The 26,526-nt window shown below is 43.1% G+C and overlaps 1 protein-coding gene across 3 annotated transcripts in view; it reads left to right on the top strand.

Annotated features, from left to right (window-relative positions):
* Nucleotides 1-26,526, top strand: part of rfx1a (regulatory factor X, 1a (influences HLA class II expression)) — a 157,281-nt gene that overhangs the window by 51,491 nt on the left and 79,264 nt on the right. For all 3 annotated transcript variants that reach the window (XM_085971643.1, XM_085971644.1, XM_085971642.1), the window contains exon 3: nucleotides 21,902-22,011. In XM_085971643.1, coding sequence (XP_085827769.1) covers nucleotides 21,902-22,011 — 110 coding nt within the window. The remainder of the gene's footprint in view (nucleotides 1-21,901; nucleotides 22,012-26,526) is intronic.

Below are 26,526 nucleotides of genomic sequence, written 5' to 3' on the forward strand. Positions count from 1 at the left end.
GCCAGGGTCAAGGATGTCACTGAGCGGCTGCAGGACACTCTGAGGGGGGGGGGGGAGGGTGAACAGCCAGAGGTCATTGTACATATCGGTACTAACAACATAGGCAGAAAGAGGGATGAGGTCCTGCAAGCAGACTATAGGGAGCATGGAAAGAGATTAAAAAGCAGGACCTCAAAGGTAGTAATCTCCGGATTACTCCCGGTGCCACATGCTAGTGAGTACAGGAATAGGAGGATAGAACAGATGAATGTGTGGCTGGAGAGATGGTGCAGGAGGGAGGGCTTTAGATTCCTGAGGCATTGGGACCATTTCTGGGGAAGGTGGGACCTGTACAAGCCGGACGGGTTACACCTCAACAGAGCCGGGACCAGTATTCTCGCGGGGAGGTTTGCTGGTGCTGTTGGGGAGGGTTTAAACTCGCTTGGCAGGAGGATGGGCACCAGCATATATGAGTAGAAAAGAGGAATAAGGTGCATAAAAGAGTGAGTGTGTTGGATAGTACTAGAGAAGGAAGTAGTACTAAAGGCGGAAGTAGTACCATATTAGATATGAGCAGACTAAGAAAGACTACGAAAAATTCAAAAATGGGTTTACAGTACATGTATGTAAACGCATAAAGTGTGGTGAATAAGGTTGGTGAGCTACAAGCACAATTAGCCGTGTGGCAATATGATGTTGTGGCAATAACAGAAACGTGGCTTATACATGGTGAGGACTGGGCACTTAATATTCAAGGGTACAAGGTGTTCAGAAAAGATAGGGAAGGGAAAAAAAGGAGGTGGGCTGGCAAAGTTGATTAAGGAAGACATTGTAGTGTTGGAAAGGGAGGATGTTCCTGAGGGGACAAGGACAGAATCCAGTTGGTTAGAGTTGATGAGCAAAAAGGGTATGATCACGCTATTAGGGGTATTCTACAGGCCTCCAAATAGTTAGAGGGAGGTAGAGGAGCAATACTGCAGGGAAATCGCAGAGATATGCAAGAGCTATAGAGTGGTCATATTGGGGGACTTTAATTACCCAAATATCGTTTGGGATAATGCTAGGGAAAGGAGGTGGAGGAATTTCTGAAATGTGTTCAGGAGAATTTCCTCGACCAGTGTGTTCTTGGCCCAACTAGGAAGGAGGCATTGCTGGATCTGGTTCTGGGGAATGAGGTGGGCCAGGTCGACCAAGTGTCTGTGGGAGAACACTTGGGTATGAGTGATCATCGTATCATAAGATTTTAATTAGCAATGGAGAGGAGCGTGGAACTTCTAAACTGGAATAGGGCTAACTTCAATGGGATGCGAAAGGATCTAGCCAGGGTAAAATGGAACCAAAGACTGACAGGAAAAACTGTAACGGAACAATGGGTGATCTTTAAGGAGGAGATGTTCCAAGTACAGGCTAGGTACATTCCAACAAGAGAGAAGGGTAAGCGAACCAAAGCAAGGTCTCCTTGGATGACGAGGGAGATAGAGAAGATGACAAAGCAAAAAAAGAGGGTGTATGATGAATGTCAGGTGAATTCTTCAAGGGAGAACCAGACCAAATACAATAGGTTGAGAGGGGAAGTGAAGATGAAAATAAGATTGGCAAAGAGAATATCAGAGTAGAATGGCAGTTAACATAAAAGGGAACCCAAAAATCTTCTACCGGCATGTAAGCAGTTAGCAGGTAGTAAGAGGTGGGGTGGGGCCTGTTAGGGACATATATGCTTAGAGGCGCAGGCAAGGCTAGAATACTCAATGAGTACTTTGTATCGGTGTTTACTAAGGAGGTGGATGCTGACAAACTATCGGTAGAAGCAATGGAAGGGGTGAAAATTGATAGACAGGATGTACTAGAAAGGCTGGGTATGCTTAGAGTGGATAAGTCGCCTGATCCAGATGGCTTGCATCCCAGGTTGCTAAGGGAATTGGGGGAGGAGATAGCGGAAGGGCTTGCCATAATTTTTCAATCTTCCCTAGATGCGGGGGAGGTGCCTGAGAATTGGAAAGTGGCAAATGTGACACCATTGTTCAAGAAAGGGTGTAAGGATGATCCTAGTGACTACAGGCCAGTTAGTTTAACATCAGTGGTGGGTAAAGTTTTAGAAACAATAATCAAGGAAAAAATTAACAGGCACTTGGAAAGGTTTAAGCTAATTAAGGAGAACCAACACGGATTTGTAAAAGGCAGATCGTGTTTGACTAATCTAATTGAATTTTTTGACGAAGTAACAGGGAGGATTGATGAAGGGAATGCAATGGATGTTATCTACATGGATTTTTGGAAGGCGTTTGACAAAGTACCACATAGAAGGCTGGTTAACAAAATTGAGGCTCATGGAATAGGTGGGTCAGTGGCAGCTTGGATAAGGAATTGGCTTGAGGACAGAAAACAGATATTGGAATCCAGAGTAGAAATTCTAAATTTGCCGATGACACCAAACTTGGGGGTGTGGCAAACAGTGAGGATGATACCAATCAACTGCAACAGGACATAGAAAGGCTAGCAGAATGGGCAGACAAGTGGCAGATGGAATTTAATACAGAGAAGTGTGAGGTGATGTATTTTGGCAGAAGGAACAGGGAGAGGCAATATACACTTAATGGCACAGTTTTAAAGAGTGTGCAGGGACAGAGGGACCTGGGAGTTAATGTGCATAGGTCCATGAAGGTGGCAGGACATATTGAGAGAGTGGTTAGCAAAGCATATGGGATCTTGGGCTTCATAAGTAGAGGTATTGAGTACAAAAGTAGAGAAGTTATGCTGAAAGCACTGGTTAGGCCACAATTGGAGTATTGTGTCCAGTTCTGGTCACCACACTTTAGGAAGGATGTGAAGGCCCTTGAGAGGGTGCAGAGGAGATTTACCAGAATGGTTCCGGGGATAGGGGGATCTTAGCTACAAGGACAGGTTGGAGAAGCTGGATTTGTTTTCATTAGAGCAAAGGAGGTTGAGGGTTGATTTGATAGAGGTGTACAAGATTATGACGGGTTTGGATAGGCTAGATGGGGAAAGGCTGTTCCCACTTGTTGATGGTACAAGGAGTAGGGGACACAAATTTAAGGTTTTGGGCAAGAGATACAGGGGGGATGTGAGGAAGATCTTTTTTACACAGCAAGTGGTGATGACCTGGAATTCGCTGCCGACGGAAGTGGTGGAAGCGGAGACACTCAATGTTTTCAAGGGGAGACTGGATAGGCACTGGAGGGAAATAAACTTGCAGGACTACGGGGATAGAGCGGGGGAATGGGACTGACTGGATTGCTCTACAGAGAGCCGGCATGGACTCGATGGGCCGAATGGCCTCCTTCTGTGGCATTATGACTCTGTGGCCTAGAAATTGGGTTGAGGCGCCAAGTTCACCTGGGCGCTGGTTTTTGTGCAGCGTTCGAAGCTGTAGCGATCGTCAGAAATTCAGTTGAAGTGCCCCTAGAGGGAGACTGGGCGAGGCTCGAGGCGCTCCGCGTCCCTCTTAGGGCGCTGAAACTGAATATCGCAGCGCAACGTGCCGCAGCGCCACACACTGCGGCACGGCACACTGCGGTACTGCAGGCCTTCCTCCCACTGTTAAGGGGGAGGGGCCTGCAACAGCGCGAACCCCGATCGCGAGTGCCGGCAAAAGAGCCCGGCACCAAGGAGAAGTGCCGGGCCCTCGGGAAACAGCCGGCAATGCCGCGGGGGGGGGGAACCAGGAGGCCGGGGACGGAGGTGCTGGCAGGCGGCCGCCCCGCACCTCCACCTTAACTTGCGCCTCTGCCGGCGCAGCAAGGCCCCGTGAACCGGGCGCGGGTAGCGAACGGCGCTACAGCAGCGTTCGCTACCAAATAGCGCGTTCGGGGCGCGAATGGGGCGCTGCGCACACCGATGACATCATCGGTGGCAGCGCAGCGCAGCGCAAATGGCTAACGCCACCATTAGCGCCCCTGCTGAATATCGCGGGAGGCGCAGCCAGTGGCGCTACAGCCACTGACTGCCTCTTTAGGCGCTAACAGGTGGCGCTACTCACCCAATTTTTCCCCCTATGACTCAATGGCCCAGAAATTGGGTATAGCCCCGCTTGGGGCGTTAGAATTGGCGCAGCGCTAAGTTTATAGCCAGACGCAACTTATCGCCACCTGGCGCGATATTGGGTTGCATCGCCCCTAAAGGTGATTGAGGCGCGAATTCAGGCGTTACACGGGACTCCTAAGGCGCTAAACTTCCGGCGCAACCCAATATCGGAGCGGACGGGCGCAGCGCAGGTGCTCTCAATTACCAATGACCACGAGACTTCCAGGCGCCGGCCAGCTCGTAAAGGGGTGGGCCAATCAGCTTCAGCATCCACACTCTGCGCCTTGCAGGCCTCAGAATCGGCGCAGGCCCTTCTCTGGCGCTAAAAACTTGGACCAGATGGAGAAGGTGAGACAGAGAGCAGAGCGCTTCACCAGTGAGGCTCTGGAGCAATTGGTGGCTGCAGTGGAGCGCCGGCGAGATGTTCTCTACCCAGACAATGGCAGGAGGCCGAATCAGAAGGACTACCGACGAGCTTGGAGGGATGTATGCCAGAGGGTCAACTCCAGCAGCATGGTGACCAGGAGCCCTGTCCAATGCAGAAAGAAATTCAACAACCTCACTCAGGTCGTGAGGGTGGGTGTTGTTTCTGCAAACTTCTGCATCCCTTCATTTGCACCTGACTTTATGGCTACAGGGTGGCCTGTGCCCCATTGACCATCTGCCAGCAAGCACCCATGGCCCTTTCTGGGCACACATATGCACATTTGACTCAAGGCGTCATGTAAGGGCTCTTGCACCATGGGGGGCATGAGATGATCACTCAGGGCATCAGGTAACGTAACTTCCCCTCCTTTCCCCTGCAGTCCAAGCTGGCGAGGATTGGCAAAGACCAGCTTCGCACCGGTGGGGGACCTCCACAAATGGTCACTCTCACGGATCTCGAGGAGAGAGTCCACCAGATTCTTGGAGGACGTCTGAGTGGTCCTGTGACCACTGCAGCTGCCGACCCCATTGTCGACAGCGATGGTAAGGTTCTCACCTTTTACAACTGTCTCCTTCCACTTGTTCCCCCCGCCAGCATGCTTTCTCACTGTGGACCCATGTCATAGCCTTGCCGCAATCTGGCATCCCTTGCTGCCAAGCTGTCCTTTTGCTAAAGCCACTCTTCCACCTCCCTGCTTTCAGATGCTGCATCACCAGCTCGGGAGCCGGGCCCTCAAGCTGCCAGTGCCAGTGCCTCCGAAGGCTCAATGAGAAAAGTACTGTCCAACAGAAGGTCAGCAACTCTCTCCAGCAACGATCAGAATGGCCAGCCCAAATGGCTGCAGCTTTTATACTAGTGCTGTCCCGTTTAAATAGCGCCCCCCAAGTCCGAGAAGGGCCTGGGAATGCTCCATCCAACTGTCACTAATAGCGCCAGGCGGAAAGGTTGCGGGCGCCACCGAATATCTGGTCCGGGGTGCCAAAAAGGTGTTGCACACTGAAATGACGTCATGATCTGCCTGTGCCCGCGGGCGCGCGCAAAGAGTTAGCGCCGGCACTAAAAGGATACTCAATATGGGAGGTGGCGCTATATTCACTGCGCCCACCCGAAAATTGGGTAACACCCCAATTCTCGGGCTCTTTAGGCGCTAATCGCTGGCGCTACCAACCGAATTTCTAGGTTAATGACTGATATTTAATTGGATGCTGCTGATCATTTTAGATTGAAATAGTATGTTGCTGATTAAAATTTTCTACTCATTGGTGCAAAAGGTAAACTCATAATTGAATAGTGCATCAGAAAGTAAATGTAGCAAATACCTGTGCACAAATGTTATACTTTACAAATAATGTTTTGTTTGGGGAACATGTGGGTTTTTTGACTAAGTTAATAGAAGTGAAACTGAGGTGCTACTTTGTTCTGTGCGTCAGTTTGTAGTGGTACTCAAAATCAAAGTGTCAGCTGTGGCTCAGTGGGTAGCGCACACTTGCCTCTGAGTCAGAAGGTTGTGGGTTCAAGTCCCACTCCAGGGGCTTGTGCACATAAAGCTAGGCTGACACTCCAGTGCAGTGCTGAGGGAGTGCTGCAGTGTCGGAGTTGCCGTCTTTCGGATGAGACGTTAAACTGAGGCCCCGTCTGCTCTCTCAGTTGGACATAAAAGATCCCATGGCACTATTTCGAAGAGGAGGGGGAGCGGGGGAGTTCTCCCTGGTGTCCTGGCCAATATTTATCCCTCAATCCACATAACAAAAACGGATTATCTGGACATTATCACATTGCTGTCTGTGCAAATTGGCTGCCACGTTTCCCACATTACAACAGTGACTACACTTCAAAAGTACTTCATTGGCTGTAAAGCGCTTTGAGACGTCCGGTGGTCGTGAAAGGTGCTATATAAATGCAAGTCTTTCTTTCTTCAGAAATATCTTTCTCTGAAGGTTTATAGCTGCAGTATACCTGTATCCAAATTTTGGGGACTTTAATTAGAGTAATGAGAAATGTACAAAGAAAGCTTCCGTTTTTATGTTTGTATACCTCCGTGACCTAGATGCTTGTTTTGGATGTGTAGGGAACATCTATAATCCACTTAATCCAGGTTGGTGTTTGGTTTCACTTATCCCATTTGGATCAGAAACTTTCAGGTCATATTAACCTTGTTTCATTCATTTTAATTGATGAAAATTACTGTTAGTTTATTGTAGTGTCTGGTGGCAGCACTCGGCATCATAACTTCTGATGTGCTGTTCAGCACTGGATGAATCTGGCAGTTTCAAAAGGAAAGTAGAACTGTTATTACTGTGGATTTGGGCAAAACAGTACATTGTGAACACAACTATGTAAGATTGTTGTCTGTCATTAACCAGCAGTAACTATATTATATAATAATAGTTCAGTGTGGTAAAATGAAGAAGAGATTTGTGCTTTGAGTGTATGTTAGGCAATATGACCTATTTGTCGTTACATGGTCTTAATAGATTGAGGGAATGGAGGTAGTTATAAAATAAAACTATATAAGGGTCTGTAGACCGATAGCTTCTAATTCCTGCTGGCATTTGAGAGAAAGGTAGGAACAGGAAAAATCCTTTTTTATTATTTAGAAATCTAAGTGGAGGGCCAAGCACTTAGTGCAAGACATCACTTAGGTTGAAAAGCTTAGGAGAAAAGACAATTAGGAGAAATGTGACAATTAGTTGATGCCCAACTAGATTTAAAAGGCAGGATTGTAACGGGAAGGTAAGCAGTCCCACAGTATGGAGGTTCTGGGAATGATTTGAATTTCGAGTAGGAGATTGTGGGACTTAATTGTTGTTCTACTATTTTCCTTCATATTTAAGTATGCCTGAGTCTATTCAGTCACTTTTAACTCATTCACCAGAGTTTGTATTACCAAGAAGCCTTGTTGTGTTTTTAATTCTATCTGTGTAGAATATATTCAGGATGGGGTATATGGTGTCACAATGCAGTGGTTGTCAAATGAGGAAATAGTCAACTGTGCAAGTGACCAAATTTCTCTATGAAAGAAGGTGCTTTTTTAAAATGAACATAAGAACATAACATAAGAAGTAGGAGCAGGAGTAGGTCATACGGCCCCTCGGGCCTGCTCCGCCATTCAATAGGATCATGGCTGATCCGAATCTAGACTCACGTCCACTTCCCTGCCCTCTCCCTGTAACCCCTAATTCCCTTATCTGCTAGGAAAATGTCTATCTCCGTTTTAAATTTATTTAATGTTGCAGCTTCCACAGCTCTCTGGGGTAGCAAATTCCATAGATTTACTACCCTCTGAGTGAAGAAGTTTCTCCTCATCTCAGTTTTGAAAGGGCAGCCCCTTATTCTAAGATTATGCCCCCTAGTTCTAGTCTCACCCATCAGTGGAAACATCCTCACCGCATCCACCCGATCAAGCCCCCTCACAATCTTATATGTTTCGATAAGATCGCCTCTCATTCTTCTGAACTCCAATGAGTAGAGTCTCAACCTTTCCTCATACGTCAACCCCCTCATCTCTGGAATCAACCGAGTTGTAGCGGTTCGTGTAGATCGCCACTAAATAAGAGAGTTTGACTTCGACGAACTATAAATAAGTTGTTTATTTACAGGAACAGGCTAATTACAGCAGGTAAGATAGCAGGTACGATGGCTGACTGTAGGAGCACCGTGGTGTAGGTCTTGTCCCAGCGGGGACTCCACGAGGACTGAGTTCGCAGTCCTGTGGGGAGCGTGATGACGTCATCGCGTTTGTGTTGTGACGTCATCACGTTGCTCGCGTTTCCCGCGCTTAGGGCGTCACGTGATGCGCGTCATTGCGTCGCTGGCCGTTGAGGCCGAAGTTGGGAGGCCGGGCTGTGCCGGTGCTTGCCGCGGGAGCGGAAGATCGCGTCGCTCCCGTCGGCTGGCCGTTGAGGCCGAAGACGCTAGACCGGGCTGTGCCGGCACACGCACATCACGTTGTACGTGACGTGACGTCAGCGCGCTAGGGCGCGTCTTAAAGGGGCAATGGCCCCAACAGGTAAGTTAAAAGGGCAACGGCCCCAAAAGGTAAGTCAAACATACAGTAAGGTAAGTTAAAGGGAATTATGTGTCTCAATGTAAGGGACAACCAGTGGTACCGCCACAGAGTGAACCTTCTCTGAACCGCCTCGAGAGCAAGTATATCTTTTCTTAAATATGGAAACCAAAACTGCACGCAGTATTCCAGGTGTGGCCTCACCAATACCCTGTATAACTGCAGCAAGACTTCCCTGTTTTTATACTCCATCTCCCTTGCAATAAAAGCCAAGATTCCATTGGCCTTCCTGATCACCTGCTGCACCTGCATACTAACTTTTTGTGTTTCATGCACCAGGACCCCCAGATCCCTTTGTACTGTAGCACTTTGCAGTTTCTCTCCATTTAGATAATAGATTTTTCTGCCAAAGTGCATAATCTCACACTTTCCAATATTATATTCCATTTTAAAATGAGTGTAAAATCTGTAAAGTTTTGGAACATGTATATAAATGTTCCTATTTCTAATGCTAGCATTTCATAATCAATCACTGAGCGCCCATCTTTCATATTGACCCAGATTTTCCTGGGACTTGTGTCATTGTAATGGCACATCTATATCGTTGGGACCCTTGAATGGCTCAAAACATAGAAACATAGAAGATAGGAGCAGGAGTAGGCCATTCGGCCCTTCGAGCCTGCTCCGCCATTCAATGTGATCATGGCTGATCATCCAAATTCAGTACCCTGTCCCTGCCTTTTCCCCGTATCCCTTGATCCCTTCAGCCTCAAGAAACATATCCAACTCTTTCTTGAATATATTTAATGAACTGGCCTCCACTGCCCTCTGTGGCAGAGAATTCCACAGGTTCACCACTCTCTGGGTGAAGAAATTCCTCCTCATTTCAGTCCTAAATGGCTTACCCCTTATCCTTAGACTATGACCCCTGGTTCTGGACTCCCCGGCCATCAGAAACATCCTTCCTGCATCTAGTCTGTCCAGACCTGACAGAATTTTATAGGTTTCGATGAGATCCCCTCTCAATCTTCTAAACTCCAGTGAGTATAAACCCAATCGACACAATCTCTCCTCATACGTCATTCCTGCCATCCCAGGTATCAGCCTGGTGAATCTTCGCTGCACTCCCTCCATGGCAAGAACGTCCTTCCTCTGGTAAGGTGACCAAAACTGCACACAATACTCAAGGTGCGGTCTCACCAAGGCCCTGTACAACTGTAGCAAGACATCCTTGTTCCTGTACTCGAACCCTCTTGCTACGAAGGCCAACATACCATTTGCCTTCTTAACCGCCTGCTGCACCTGCATGCTTACCTTCAGCGACTGGTGCACAAGGACACCCAGGTCTCTTTGCACTTCCCCTTCTCCCAATCTATTGCCATTCAAATAATAATCTGCCTTCCTGTTTTTGCCACCAAAGTGGATAACCTCACATTTATCCACATTACAGTGCATTTGCCATGTTTCTGCCCAATCACCCAACCTGTCCAAATCGTACTGAAGTTTCCCGACATCCTCCTCGCAGCTTACCCTCCCGCCCAGCTTTGTGTCGTCTGCAAATTTGGAGATATTACATCCAATTCCCTCGTCCAGATCATTAATATATATTGTGAACAGCTGTGGTCCTAGGACCGATCCTTGCGGTACACCACTAGTCACTGCCTGCCACTCGGAAAACGACCCGTTTATTCCAACTCTTTGCTTTCTGTCCGCCAACCAGTTCTCTATCCAAGTCAATACCTTGCCCCCACTCCCTTGTGCCTTAATTTTGCACGCTAATCTCTTATGCGGGACCTTATCGAAAGCCTTCTGAAAGTCCAAATACACCACATCCACTGGTTCTCCCTTATCTATTTTACCAGTTCCATCCTCAAAAAATTCCAGTAGATTAGTCAAGCATGATTTACCTTTTGTAAATCCATGTTGACTTTGTCCGATCCAGTCACTGCTTTCCAAGTGCTCTGCTATTACATCTTTTATAATAAAAGAATTATTTAATTTTGGGGTAAGTGATTTACGCCACTAATTATGCCATTCCATATTTTCCTGAGACTTTTGCACAGCTCTGCCATTACCTTCACCAAAAACATAGAAGGTAATTATCATAGCTCAGCTCCAATTAATATCAATGGCGAACACAATTTTCCTGCATTTAAGTCAGTTTTCATGTCACTTAGACTTAAAGTAATGGTCTACGTGGCCTAGCAGCAGCATGATTTATTGCTCCAAGACTGTGTTTAAACACCCACTTGTTAAAAGGTATTACTGTTGGAAAGAGTAAAACAATAGGATTTTATTAATTTATAATACAGTATAGTGACTTGGAATGGCCCAAATTCATAGATCACACACAGCAGTGAAACTGACAAAAATCTTGAAACTGAAAGAGGACAGACAGCATGGACACACAGTACGAATTAAGAGCTGAAGTGATGGCACATTCACCATCCGGAGCTGCGGGAGGATTTTGGTTAATAGAAGTTATCTAATAGCAATCCTGGAGTTCTGTCCCTCCAATGAAAGGCCTCCATAACAGTATTAACATAGAAAAGCATCTAGGTGGAAATGTTACTGTGGTGGGGATAAGACCAGCTTCAAAAGCATTTAACTTTGCCATTGTGATTCTGGCAGCAGAGGAGAGAAATCATAGAATCATACAGCACAGAAGGAGGCCATTCAGCCCATCGTGCCTGTGCCAGCTCTTTGAAAGAGCTGTCCAATTAGTCCCACTTCCCTGTTCTTTGCCCATGGCCCTGCAATTTTTTTCTTTTCAAGTATATATCCAATTCCCTTATGAAAGTAAATATTGTATCTGCTTCCACCACCTTTTCAGTCAGTGCATTTCTGATCATAACAACTCGTTGCATAAAAATAATTCTCCTCACCTTGCCTCTAGTTCTTTGCCAATTATTCTAAATCTGTGTCCTCTGGTTACTGACCATCCTGCCAGTGGAAACAGTTTCTCTTTATTTACTCTATCAAAACCCTGGTTGGTGCTTCCTGTCATTTGCACTTATGTTAAAGGGGAACATTGGAGGACCATTGCATTGGCATTTATGATGAATACCAGACTTAGAATTGGCCTTTCTTTGATCTTAGTATTGGAAGTATTGGAACAAAAAGAAACCACATGGCCCATCATGCCATCATACAAACCATGTACAATCTATCCTACCATACACTCTACTTAACCATTCAATTTCCTGAGAAAATTTCTGTATGAATACTCCTTGATCCCCATAGATAATCAAGGAAAATTGAAGAATAATCTTCCATCCTTGTATTTCCAATGTTCAACCCCATAACCACAACAGTTGTACTCTCCTACAGAGAATCGGATCATCACATTATAGGTATGATGAATAATATCTATTCTCCAAAGTAGATTTATTAAAACTCTACAAATCCTAAATTTTAAAGAAAACAATGCACAGTAAGAACCTATCAGAATAACCAAATCCACACAGCCCTTGAACACCTCATTAAATGAAAAACATGATTATTCCGTAGAGTTTGAAAATGTGATGTTTGTGATAAGAAATAAGACAAACCTCTGAGTCATACTGTGAGGTTGGGTTTCCAAGGTCTGTCTTGGATACATAAGCTGAAGCTTTGTGAATAGGCAGTGAAGTTGCATGAAGCACAGCAACAACCTGTGGAGTAATGGAGCCCTCGTCAGTGAAGAAATCAATGTCCAATCGTGATCATTTTTGTATCATGATCATGTCTCCACGTAAGTAAAGCGTTTGTATTTGTAACTTGTGTCTTCCCAGAATATACTGTAGCTGGTATATTATGACACCGTGCATGTCAAAATATGAAGACTTTGCTTTCTGTTTGTGAAAATTTTAGGTATTCCTTTAAAGCAATCTTATTTTTGTGTTTACGATTTTTTTTAAAGCAAATACAATTCTCAATTTAATAACTAAATCAAAAGTCACTGACTTTCAAAATCAGTTCATTAAAATAATGGCAGCAACCTTTATTTTTCCAGTGAGTTTTGTATGTAGGACATCCATACTTTGTTGCAGTTGGATATTGCACTGACTATTAGGATTTTATTTTGTGACCTGTTACTGTGATAGATGTTTTGGAGTACATTATATAATCAATATATCTATTTATGTATGTATGTTTAGTTCTTTTTAGCAGAATGAATTATTTTGAACCGCTTTGATTTACAGAGAACATGTTCTGAATGATGAGATTAAATATTTGTCCAGTTCCATACGATACCAGGCCAGCATTGGCTCGCGAGTAGAAGACAAAGAAAGTGGTTATTTTGATTTCTGTTGATGGAAATTGTTAATCAGTTCTGGTGGTGGACATTTCACTTTGCGACAATGGTCTTCGCACATTGTTTAATCTGTATTGGTATAAAAGAAAGCTAGATTTGGAAAAATAAGTCATTCAGACATTGTCTCTGGAAACTCATTTCCCAACAGTTCTTCATATATGCACCTTTATGGAACAGGGAGTGTCATTTTGTTTTATTTAATGATTATCATTGCTATCCTAAAAACGAAAATAAAAAAACTCAAAGCACCTGACGTACAGTGACTTTTAATTTGTTCTTGGTATGTGGCTGACACTGGCAAGACAATGTTTATTGTCCATCCCTAGTTGCCCTGAGGGCATTTTAAGAGTCAACTCTGTAGTGTGGGACTGGAGTCATAGGTACACCAGACCGGGTAGGGGTAGTTGGCTCCCTTCCTCGAAGAACATTAGTGAAGCAGTGGGTTTTTATATCAATCTGGCAGCTTTTGTGGGGGGTTTTCTGGTACTGTTATTATATAGGCAAATAGGGTAGGCATTTTACACACAGCAAGAGCCTACGATAAAAGCCTGCACTTATATAATGCCTTTCATGTAGAACCATAGATGTTTATGGCATAGAAGGAGGCCATTCGGCCCATCGTATCTGCGCCAGCCGAAAAAGAGCTATCCAGCCTAATCCCACTTTCCAGCTCTTGGTCCGTAGCCCTGTAGGTTAGGGCACTTCAAGTGCATATCCAAGTACTTTTTAAATGTGATGAGAGTTTCTGCCTCTACAAAATGTCCCAATGCACTTTGTAGTTTAGGGCTGGAGAGAGGTTTAGAAGGGGAAATTTGAAGGCTTGAGCGAAAAGATGGGTTTTTAAAGGAGGAGAAAGAAGTAGAGAGAAAAGGATTTTCGGGAGGGAGCTCCAGAAAGCACAGCACAAACAATGGGATGAATGAACAATTAATCTCTTTTTTTGTATTGTTGATTGAGGAAAAAAGGTTGGCAAGGCAACCTGGAGAACTTCTTGCTCTTCTTTAAATATTAGCGTGGCATCTTTTAATATTCACCGGAGTAGGCAGGTGGGATCTCGGTTAAAGGACAGTACCTCCGACCATGCAGCACTCCCTCAGTTCTGCACTGGAGTATCCGCCTAGATGTGCCCGCAGTTCTGGAGTGGGCCTTGAACCCAGAAACTTCTGACTCCAAGACAAGAGTGCTAACAACTGAGCCAAGCTGCAACTAATACAGGTTCTATGACATTAAAAAGAAAAAACATTGCAAATGCTTAAAATCTGAAATAAGAAACAAAACATTCTGAAACGACACAGCAGATCCATCAATATTTGAAAATTAAAAAAAAAAAACAGGTTAGGTTTTGGGTTCTGACAAAAGGTTTATAATCAAAACAAATGCTGATGGACCTGTGGTACATTTACTATTTTTATTTCCGATTCTAGGAGGCTGCATTTTACCGTAAATAAATGTATCAATTACTGTAGCTCCAGAAGTGTTAAAATAATCTCCTTAAAAAGTGAAATATAAAATATATCACTTACAAACTAAATTACTATTTAAAAAGGTGAATCCAGCTGTAACTTATGATTCAGTTTTATTAATATATATATATGCTAGAAAGTGTAAATTTAGCAGAGTTCTATTTTTTCCTTGCCTTAAACAGCTCTAATCTCAAGTTGTGTCTTCTTGGATTTCTTTTAAATTCCCAAACCCTATTTTAAAATGTTCAACCCATTTTTATTTTGTTCTCTACCACTGAAGGTGGGTAAGTAACTAGCTCCCAGGCTTCTGTCAATGCTTCTTGAAAATTGCCAGTAGGGGAGGTGAGCAAGACAATCCAGTTAGGTTCAGTTTCTGATTTTTGTATCCCTCCCCTTGGGAAAGTATGGCACTTCTAGTCATTGTCTCTGACTGAGACTGGCAACTCGATGTTTACAAAGCAGATAATAACTTTATAGTAAATTCATGGACAGTCCCTTTTTCAGTGAAATTCTTTTTAAATCAACATCTATTTAGGTGGGTGGAAGAAGAAGAACTTGCATTTATATAGCACCTTTCATGACCTCTGGCGGCCCTAAAATGCTTTACGGCCAATGAAGTACTTTTTGAAGTTCAGTTACTGTAGGGAAACTCGGCAGCCAACTTGCAAAGTCCCACAAACAACAAATGACTAGATTATCTGTTTTAGTAATGTTGGTTGACGAATAAATATTGGCCAGGACACTGGGAGATCTCCCAGCTCATCATCAAATAGTGCCGCGGGATCTTTTACATCCACCCGAGAGGGCAGATGGGGCCTCGGTTTAATGTCCCATCCGAAAGATGGTGCCACCAGTACTGCGCTGAAGTGTCAGTTTAGAGTATGCGCTGAAGTCTCTGTAATGGGACTTGAACCCACAATCTGACTCGAGGTGAGAGTGCTACCACTCAGTCAAGGCTAACATTCAAGTGTACAACTAGTTTGTTACAAATAGAAGTTTGTGTATTTAAACATTTGATCCTACACTGTACAATTCTTTAACACTAGTAAATTACCCATTGTGTTGTAAACAGTCAGTTGAGATATATATTTATTCAGAAACTCACTCCACTGAGCCAAATAGTGGCGAGAACCTGCAATTACATTGTGACAATTGATATAGCAAAATTGAGTGGGAAATATTGACATGGCAATTTACAATGGTAAATCTTGACAGAAAGTGTGATCAAAACCATGATAACGAAAGTAAGGATTTTGCACAGTAATTGTATGCTTTACACAAGATCTTTAGTAACATACAAGGCAAGAATACTGAATCATGTTATGCGGAAGAAGAATATTTAGACTCTGTGGTTATTGCTGCAATTCTTGTGTGGCTATAGGCCTGCTACCAGTTTGCCTATGAAGCCCTGATGTAAGTATGTCTCTTGCCAGATGAGTCACAGACAACTGTGGCTTTGGAAGTCAGAAAGTAGTATGATCACCCTCCCTACTAGATGCACGTCTACAACAGGGCGAAGAACAAATAGGTAAACAGCTTAACAAATACAGCTCCAATTTAGAAGAAACTGCTTCTCGTAGCAGATTGGGTACATTTTTGGCTAACAAATGAATTTGAGATCAATACTCGATAAGAGGTGTTAAAGATGTGTATAGTAACGTACTCAAGTTGAAAATACATTTGTTCACAGAATATCCATTTGTTTACAGAATAACAACTGCATGGTTTTCAAGGAAGAGGAAGTAACACAAAGAAAAAAAATAATTCAAGAAAACCAAAATAGAGGAAAAAGAGAGATACTCACTGAAAGAAAAAAATTGCAGTTAAAAATTAATTGCTGGCTAGCTGGATTTTCTTGTGGCTTCCAACCTAAGGCTTACTATATATTTAAAATATTTACTACTGGATAGCCCATATAATTGATCTGATGTGCATTAAACATTGTAATCTTTATTATACTATACAAAACAGAAACTGTGATTAGTGATTCAAAATTAGCAATAATGACTTTACCAACATGTATTTTGCCAGCATGGTAATATAGATTTTTCATGAAAAGAGGTGTTAAAACTCAGTAAAGAAAGAACTTGCATTTATATAGTGCCTTTCATGACCTCTGGACATCCCAAAGCGCTTTTACATCCAATTAAGTATTTTTGAAGTGTAGTCACTGTTGTAATGCAAGAAATGCAATCTGCAAAGTAATGGGCAGCCAATTTGCAGGCAGCAATGTCCCACAAACAGCAATGAGATATTGACCAGATAATCTGTTTTAGTGATGCTGGTTGAGGTATAAATATTGGCCAGGACACTGGGGAGAACTTCCCTGCTCTTCTTTGAAATAGTACCATGGGATCTCTTACGTCCATCTGAGAGGGAAGAGCAAGAGCTCTGGCTCATTTCTCTCTACCCTAATCCAGGAATGCTAATACCAATTGAAATCCTTCTATGTCTGCCCCAGCTACGATAGGCTATGTCATCATAAATTGGGTATCAAACCAGGGACTTTGTACAGCTCAGCAATTTGCTGGCTAAACTTACTGAGCAATTGGGAAGAGCTTAAATTATGGCCTGGATTTTTCTCAGCGGCAAAGGAACGGCTTTTGCCGTTCACCTCGTGTACAACTGCCCACGGACTTTTCGCGGGCTTGTCAGTGGGGATTTCCACTAATCTGCCGTCTGTTTCAATGCGGTGACCGCTACAGGAAAGGCAACGACAAGGTTCTTCAACCAATCAGATTAAAGTATCCTCACTGAGTCTAAACCAGGAAGTAAAAACCAGGAAATATAAATTACATTTAAAATCATATACAGGAAGCAAAGTAAATATTGGGAAATTCAGATTGGATTAAGGGAGAGAGATAAAAGGGAGACAAACAGAAAAGTACAACAAAAATTAATTTTTAATTTAAAAAAAAATCTGCAACACTAATTTTCTTCTGAGCGAATGAGACTCCACACTTGTAAAATTAACTTTTTGGGTCCAGAGAGGTTTTTCAGCAGTAATTATCATTTATTACGCTGTTAAAGACTCACTCGCTCCTAAATGTACCAGCCCTAACTTTTTCGGCCATTTTTAGTGTGGAAATAGTGGGTAATTACCCCAAGTTCATGCCATTACAGTGATTTCAGTTCCGAGTCTATCGGCAAGGACTGTAACAACACACCCTGTCAACCTAGATTTATGTGCTCAAGTCCAGGGAGTCGGACTTGAACCCACAACTTTCTGACTCAAAGGCGAGTGTGAATTTACCCTGTAATGACGGTAAGCGCTGAGTCTCGCCGTTATTATTACAGCAAAATTCTGGCCATTAGTTTCTATTGGCACTATATCAAGCCCAGACACAGATGCTGTATATTTTTGTGCAGTGTTAAGTTACATTAGTGACTGGAAAGAGGATTTTTTTTTAATTTGGCAAGCTCTGTTCATAGTTTATTATACAATATTCAATATTCCCAAACTTGGGATTTTAGTTTTACCATTTGTGAGAGATCTTTCCTGGTAATTACACCCTCTACATTTTAAATTGTATATCTGATATTGGCTGCATGCAAGTAATAATGTTTAAAGCTGTACTTCACTGATTTTATTCTGCAAATTCTGTATAATGAATTGAAAGATTAATAAGAGCGCTCTGGTCTGAGTTAGAAGGGTGTGGATTGAATTCCAGAGTCCCATTCCAGAGACTTGAGCACATAATCCAGGCTGACACTCCAGTGCAGTACTGAGGGACTGAGGTGCTATATAAATGCAAGTCTTTTTTTATTGTATTAGTACCAATCTATTATATCTATAAAATGTTATCAAAACTATTTCAAGGAGGTTGGGTTCAGTTTCTGACACAGATTCTTTATGAATAACTGGAATAAAGAAACAACACAAGAGGATGACACGTTGCTGTTCCAGCAGGCAAACCATGAGTTGATGGGATGTGAGGCTAGGTCATGATTTTCCCATATAGTGGTTTGTAGACATCAATTATCTTGTCAAGTGGAATTTAGATGTTTCCTTACATAAAGGGAGTGAAAATCATAAGATGATTTGCCCCAGGCTGTTCTTCTACACATCCTAAGAGCTAGATCAAGAATAAATAACTGAGCAGGTTGTCTTCTCTTAATCCAGGGATAGAAGTATGACATAGGAAGTGAAATGAAAATAATTCAGCTCCTTACCGACATGCCGTAGCGCCATGAAATGGCGGCCACCACTCTTTTGCCAACTGGTGGCGGGTCCCGTGACGGACGCCATATTGCTCTGGCCCTTTGCGCTGCCGGTAACTGGCAGTGCCCTGAGAAAAAAATGGTGTGGTGACGTCAATTGGCATGCAACGCCGACTTAACATCACTAACGCGAACTTCAATCCTAGCGCCGAATTCAGCGCAGGGTCCTAAACATGCCAGGTTAAGCAGTGGCAATGTCTGCAGCTCTTAAAGAGACACACACATCATTCAGGTAAGTTTGAATTTAAGGATTTGGACTGTTTTTTGATTTTATTGAAATGGTGGCTTGCTGCAATAGATGTGAAGTTTTTTTAAGTGTGTAGGGAGTGCTGCTGGACACTTGCAAGGACTCGGATGGTAAATGAAGACCTTTGAGGAGACAGAACATACTGCAAATACTCAGCAAGTCACGCAACATCTGTGGAGAGAAAAACAGAGTTCGCGTCTCAGGTCGACATGCTGCCTGACCAGCTGAGTATTTCTAGCATTTTATGCTGTCATTTCACATTTACAGCATCCGCTTGCAGAGGGAAGAGGAAGACACAGAAGAGGAGGAAGCCGAAGAGGAGGAATTAGACGGAAGGATGCATCCCAGACAGCCCCTTTGTGGTCGGGATATCCGGGATGGAATCATCCACCTGCGGTCCCACTGGCTGGGCAGGCTGCCTCTTCTTGTTGACCCATTGGCTGGGCAGGCTGCATTTCTTGGGTGTGTGAAACGAGGAAGGCACAAGGGTGGAGTTGTGCAGACGGGAGGGTGGGAAAGCAAGATGTACATGTCAGAAGGAGGATAACGTAAGAGGATACCGCATTTTGTATCCTTTCAGCCCCACCGCTGGCCAAAGGCTGAACTATGCCCCTGCCAAGAATGACCTGCACTGTCTCCTCCAAGGGGGTGAGGTGAGGCTAGGAATGCGAGCTGTGCCTCATCATTGGTTCAGATTATTGGTAGGTGAGTGATTGGGGGTCGTGCATTGAGCAGTGTGTGAGACTAGTGGTGCAGTTGGTAGGAGACGGCTTTTGAAGATGCAATCACTGACCTTGACCAGTGGTCTGAGGTCATGAAGCTTCTTTGGGCACTGGAGCCAGGTGGTGGGGACGACACTGCTGGCTGTGACGGCCTTAGTGATGTACACCCACATCGTTTTTTCTGGAGGGCCTCCTGGCCCCTGTGGGTAGAGGGCCGCGCTTGCAGTGTAGACCCCCTGCACAAAGCTGGAGTGCTGTGTGTGAGACCCTCTGCCACTTCCCTGGCTTGCTGAGCCATTTGTGTTAATACTGAGGCAGTTTTCCCATTTGTTGATGTTAGGAAGGTAATTTAGCTTTAACAGCTGAATATTCACATTTGGAACTTCTTTTAAATGTTGAATATTTTTTAAAAGGTAGAAAGGGCTGAAAAATGTATTGATTTACTGCATTTTATTTTGTATTGCATCAGTGTGCATGGCCCTTCTTCATTGCCCACAATTCCTTGCGAGCTCCACAGCTTTGCTCACAGAGGCTGTGGGAAGCTGCAATGTCGCACCTGGACAGAAACCTCACCCCAGATCCCTCCAGCAACGCCACCAGGATAGCATTGCACGGAAGGTGAGCGCTGCGCCACCTATTTCCATGCTCCCTAGACCAATTTGACTCGGGTAGCATTGCGGCCATTTCCAGGGTTGGCAACTTTGCTGGTGATCACGAATTTTTCCCCCAAGGATTTACTGAAGCAAATAAAATCATAGAGATTTTATTCATAATAGCAAAAGAAAGACATCAGAAATTTGCAAATTGTAAGCCAGTTTATTATTTAAGTACTATGATGTCTCCCATTGTGTTACTGATTGATAATCTAAGGCCTGGAGTACAGTTTGTGATGTTTACCTTGACCATCCTCTGAGCTCCTGGATGGACGCTTGACCACTGCTGTCGTTGTTTGCTGAGCCCCTGCTGATATCCCTGGAGTTTGGGAATTGACACTCGGCCCAGGCTGCAGTCACTGTATAACATAATTACTGTAATGTAAGATTTGAACTGATTTAGATTAGTTTTAAATACAGAACATGCCAAATAACTGAAAACAATAGTTTTACAAACATAATTGAAATGATTTGCTTTAAGACAGATTCCTTGTGAATACTTTATAATCTCTAGATATGAAATAATACTAATCGTGTATATGGATTTCAATGTCCCTTACCTTTTAGCAGTATTAATATAGGTGTAGTTTAGGTTGTTGAAGTTTGAGTTGCTGTTCAAGGCTCCTTGCACATCTTACACAGCTGAGCTGGCTCCTATTGCTTGATCTCTCGAGTGGCTTCTACAGAATTTCAGAATCTCTGTTGCTTCAGAATGAGAGTGAATGTTTAAGCAGACATACAGGCTCACTCAGTGTTGGGCCTTGCAGATCAGTTGATTTCTTCAGCAGGTGAGCACTAGACAAACGATGTGATCTTTCAATTCTGTTACTAAGCAAACCTCTGCTCCCATGTAAAATCCTGCTACTGCTTTGAAGAATGATCCCCAAAATGGCCAAGTAGATGCTAGTAATACTCCCCTGTCTGGTTCCTAGCTAGGAGGGAATTGGGCAGCCATAGTCTTTACGAAGGTGCTTTGAATACCCATCTGTGTAGTTGACCAGAGAATTTACAACAGAGATTGAGCACAGCAATTGTCTGGGGCCTGGCAGTGTCTATATCGGGGAGTGTCCATGGAGCTGGAATCTGTAATGTTGCTGCCATTATTATATAATCTGAAACCTAGCGAGTCCTGATTTCCCCCAGCCAGTCCTTGCAGACCGTGATTCAGAGTCTGGTCAATCAAACTAAAATAATCAGATTGGTCATGTGCTTAGCAGCAGCCAATCAGTTTGTTTGAAACAAACAGAGTTGTCACATGATTACTGTTGGCCAACGTGATTGCTGAATTTTTAAAAAACTATAGATTGAGTTCATGATTTCAAATAAATTAAAATTATGTAATAATATTCTTGAAATTTAATGACATCATAGTAGGAGCTAACTTCCTTAAGTTGATGCAGTTTTACTTTGTTTTAAGAAGGTAGACCACACTCGATAAATGTTATGCATTTAAAGTAAATCTCTTGCCTATTGGCATCCTGTTAAAACTGTGTGTATTTTTTTAAAGTCTCAAATTTGTACCTTAGACCTCATTGATAAAAATCATGCTGCTGCTGTCTTCAAATTAACTCTTTTAGTAAATGATATCCTAGCTTGAATAGGTAAAGCAAAAAGCATGGCTAAGGTTCAGAATGAGACCTCATTGGAACAGTGAATTGCGAGTAGAATGTATAAAATAAAATTAGCAGTAGAACTGAAGATGTTCCTGTAATATTATAAAGACCTAAAATATAAAGTTATAAAATCATTGTTATTTTAAATTTTTTTAAATCCAATGTCAGTTTTTCACAAGTAAGAACAGAAATTATTAATGTGTTATTAAGAGTTGTTACTGTTTTTGTTTAGAAGCAAACATGAGACCAACCGAGACAGGCTCAGATTCCAGCTCCTCTTCAGCTGGCGCGCAGTCTGGAGTGCCGACGCAGGTGGTACAGCAGGTTCAGGCATCGCAGCAGGTGAGTGAACAGTAGGGAACAGTGCAGTGAATCTTCACATAGTAAGTTTATACATATTGTTGAATATTTTGTGTAACTTATGAATCCCCCCCTACTCAGCCAACAGAGCAATCAAAAAGTATTTTTATGTATTTTTCTTCTTCTTAAAGATTATATTCTGCCCTTGTAAGGGATTTGCCATTATTGTTTTATGTCATTAGTGTGGAATGCCTTTGGCTGTGGACTTTTGAAGACTGCCGTCAATGCTGTTGAATGGTAGGAGGCACAATTCAGACCAGAGTGAGCCATACAATTCTCGTACTTTGTACCTTTAATTCATTAAAATAACAATACATCTCTGTATAAATAGGATTATAAGCAATCTAGCATGAGCTGCATTTCTAGTAAATGTTTTTGATGGATTAACAACTTGTTCATTGTAATGTGCTCCACAACTGGTTTTTACTTCTTTAGTAAATCACTTGATGTTTTATTTTTGCCATTGTACTATCTGTTCTCTGTACCATTCCCTAGCTGAGAAGTTAAGCAGGAGACCAAATTGCAGTTGCTGTCTGTTCAACCTTGTAAATAGCCACTAGGAGTTGCATGAGAGCAGCCCAGGGTGATTTATACTCTCATTTGTGTTCTCTGTCTATGGAGAAACAGTTTGTCTCAACTCTTATTTCCCCATCATGGCACAGCTAAAAATGCAAAGTCACCACCAGGCCTATAGTGCATGTAAACCTCTATCCTACCATACCTTGGGCTGGATTTTCTCAATGGAGACGAGTTGGAGGCGGAACTGCTGCTTGCCGTGTCAATGTCCCACCTCCATCCTTGTCTGACCAACCAGAGGGGTTTTCCCCTGATTGACCTTGTTAAGCCCGCCCTGCGAGCTCAGCAGGCCAATTAGGGAGGAAGTCACTGACAGAGCACGTCAACGTCAGACTATCTGTAAAGACTTCTTGAAAGAAGAAATGTAAGTGTTTGACAGTTCTGTGAAGCTTGATGTTCAGGCTCATCGAACCTTTCAACTTTGTCGATTTCACATGGCTGTTGGTTCGGAGGATCCAACAGCCAGTCTGTGAAATCGACAAGGAGGATGTCGGGTCTCCCGATCCAGAGAGGATGAAGGCTGTAGGAAGAAAACAAGGTAAGTGAACATTTTTTTACACTTATCACTCACCTTACATACTTACCACTCCACACTTGCACCCATCACTCACCTCTACATCTTACACCTCCGACCGCCGCAGACCTCCTTCACGTCTCATCCAATCCGGCGGGGTTCTCTGAGGTCGGGAAGCCTTCACCTGTGAAGGTAAAATGGCACTAATCCTTTTTTCTGCCTTTTAACTACCTGTTAACAGGCAGTTAAAAGTATTTAATGCCTTTCCCGTCTCCAGGAGACGGGACCCGAAGCAGCACATCTTCCCGCCTCCTGGCAAAAGGGCACAGAGGCGGGATGGGGGCGGGTTTGCCATCCGCCCCCACTTTCTGCTATTTTACTGGCAGTCCCGCCTCCATGCCTGCCTCCTCGGGGCTTGGAAAATCCAGCCCCATGGTACAGCTGATTGGATCACTAATCCAAATGGTAAATAAAAATATCTCTCACTGCATCACTTTTGATCCTCATCCTCTATTCCTCTAGCAGTCTGGCTGAGAACTGATAAAACAATGGAGCTAACTAAGTTTAAATGAGAGGTAGTGTTGGGACTTGAATTTGTGACCTTCTAGTTTAAAAGTCCAGAGCTTAATCACTTGAACTGGTGGGATACTTCACTTTGTTTTATTTTTGAAAGGAACCTAATGGCTCATTTGCTTTGATTTTTAACATTTTTTTAATTTGTGGGCATCGCTGGCAAGGCCAGCATTTATTGCCCATCAGAAAACTGAGTGGCTTGCTAGGCCATTTCAGAGGGCAGTTAAGAGTCAACCACATTGCTGTGGGTCTGGAGTCACATATAAACCAGACCAGGTAAGGACGGCAGATTTCCTTCCCTAAAGGACATTAGTGAACCAGATGGGTTTTACGACAATCCGGTAGTTTCATGGTCACCATTACTGATATTAGCTTTTTATTCTGGATTTTATTTAATTAACTGAATTTAAATTCCCCAGCTGTTGTGGATCATGAGTCCAGGCCTCTGAATTACTAGTCCAGTAACTTAACCACTATGCTACCGTACCCAATATGAAAAATAGTTCAACCTGAACTATAATTACATTTTATGATATTGTTTTGGGTTCGCCGAGCTGAAGCTCCTTTAAAATTAGAATGGAGCTTGTCTTAATAAGGAAACCTCTTGAAAAGGAGTTTTTTGCAAGACGTCATGAGCTGTAATAAACTAATAATGAGTGGGGGGAGAAGGGCTCAGGCAGAAATAATAATAAAAGTAAAAATAGCCTAAAGATAAGAAAGAGGGATGAGGGCAAAGTCCAGATCATAATTAGTATTAAAGGTAATATAAATATTAAAAAAATAGAAAATAACAAGATACAACAGGAGTGATGAAAAACAAAAAGTGTGAGAAAAACAGCACCAGGGCGAAAGGGAAGGGTAGGATCTGTTGCCCAAATAAGAGTTGTATACACAAATACACGTAGCCTAGGGCATAAAACGAACAAATTAGAAGTGCAATTCCAGCTTAAAGGGTATGATGTAATGGCCATTACGGAGGTCTAACTGGGAGATAAATATTCCAGGTTATAATTTTGGAAAGAACAGGGAAATTGGAACAGGAGGAGGAGTAGCAATATTGATGATGAACACTATTTCAGCATTAGAAAGAGTGGCTATCAGTAAGGATGAGCAATCGATAGAAATGCTCTGGCTAGAATGGAGGAATAGAAAAAGATGCAAAACTTTGGTAGGAGTTGTCTACAGACCTCCAAATAGCATTAATAAACTAGTGGAGTGCATAAATATGGAGATCCGAGAAGCTTGTTGTAAAAACAGAGTGATTATAATGGGAGACTATAATTTTCACATAGACTGGGAGAAGCGAAACAGCTCAAGTCCCAATGGCAGCAAATTTCTTGAGTGTACTCAACAGTTTTTCTGGAACAATATGTTCTTGAACCAACAAGAGAACAGGCCATACTAGATTTAGTGATGAATAATGAGCCAAAATTAGTCAACCATCTAATGATAAGGGAACACCTAGCTAACTCACTAAGGCTTCTTCGACAGCACCTCCCAAACCTGCTACCTCTACCACCTAGAAGGACAAGGGCAGCAGGCGAATGGGAACACCACCACCTCCAAGTTCCCTCCAAGTCACATACCATCCTGACTTGGAAGTATATCGCCAATCCTTCATCGTCGCTGGGTCAAAATCCTGGAACTCCCTCCCTAACAGCACTGTGGGAGTACCTTCACCACACGGACTGCAGCGGTTCAAGAAGGCGGATCACCACCACTTTCTTGAGGGCAACTAGGGATGGGCAATAAATGCTGGCCTTGCCAGCGACGCCCACATCCCAGGAACGAATAAAAAAAAAGTCACCATAACATGATTGCATTTGATACTAGATTTGAGAGGGAGAAGGGTGAGTCACGGACCAAGCTTTTAAATTTAGGTACGGCTGACTTGTGTAATTAAACAACCCTGGTCAACAAAAGAAGTGAGGGATAGTATAAAACTAAATGAAAGGGCTTATACAAGTGCAAAGAACAATAGAAATCCCACAGATTGGGAGAGATATAAAGAACAGTAAAGGGATGCAAAGAAAGTAGTTAGAGCTGCAAAAAATTAAGAGAAAGAGGGTGGCTAAGAGTAATGTGGATCCCTTAAAGACAGGTGGAGGTGATCGAAAACAGGAAATGGCAGACTTGCTAAATATTTACTTTGTATCGGTCTTCACAGTAGAGGAAGAGGATAAAGTACCAGAGGTATGAGGAAAACTAAAACTAACTCGAGTTTAATGCGAACTTCGTTATTAGTGTGTAAATAACCCAGTAATTTGTGATGAGGAAGGGATGGGCTGTGAGTTACGAATTGCCACAACTGCTGGACGATTTGCCCGCCATTAGCTTTGTAAAAACGGGAGCTCACTGTCAACTTCCCTGTGAGTTTCAAGAGTTTGCTGCATTTGCGTTTTTCAAACGAATTAAACTCGACGCAGAAAGTTAGGGCTGGTACTTGACCTGTTTAATGATGAGTTTTATATTCCTACAATGCCACTCAACCTCAGGAGCCCAAAAAGGGAACAATTGAAACTGTGGAGTTTCATTCCTACAGGTAGTAAATTGTTCTAGAAGTTTTTTGAATTTTAAATGTAAAATTTCTAAAGTTTTTTTCTTTCCCTTTCAGTATCTTTTCCCGCTGTCTTATTCCAATCTTTCTTTCCCCATCTTTATTTCTCTTTCTGTATCTAATTTGACTCTAATTTTTCTGACTCTAATTCACCCTATTTTCTCCTCCATTGCTCCCTCTGTTCCTTTCTTTATCCTTAAATCTCCAAGGTCCCAGACATCCCGTTGACCTCGCCACGCACGCTGTTATCAGCTCGCACTTCCAGCAATTTGCAGCG

This window comes from Somniosus microcephalus, chromosome 31 (genome assembly GCF_052327205.1).
Source record: "Somniosus microcephalus isolate GS21.2 chromosome 31, FLI_Smic_1.0, whole genome shotgun sequence".
NCBI classification, from domain to species: Eukaryota; Metazoa; Chordata; class Chondrichthyes; order Squaliformes; family Somniosidae; genus Somniosus; species Somniosus microcephalus.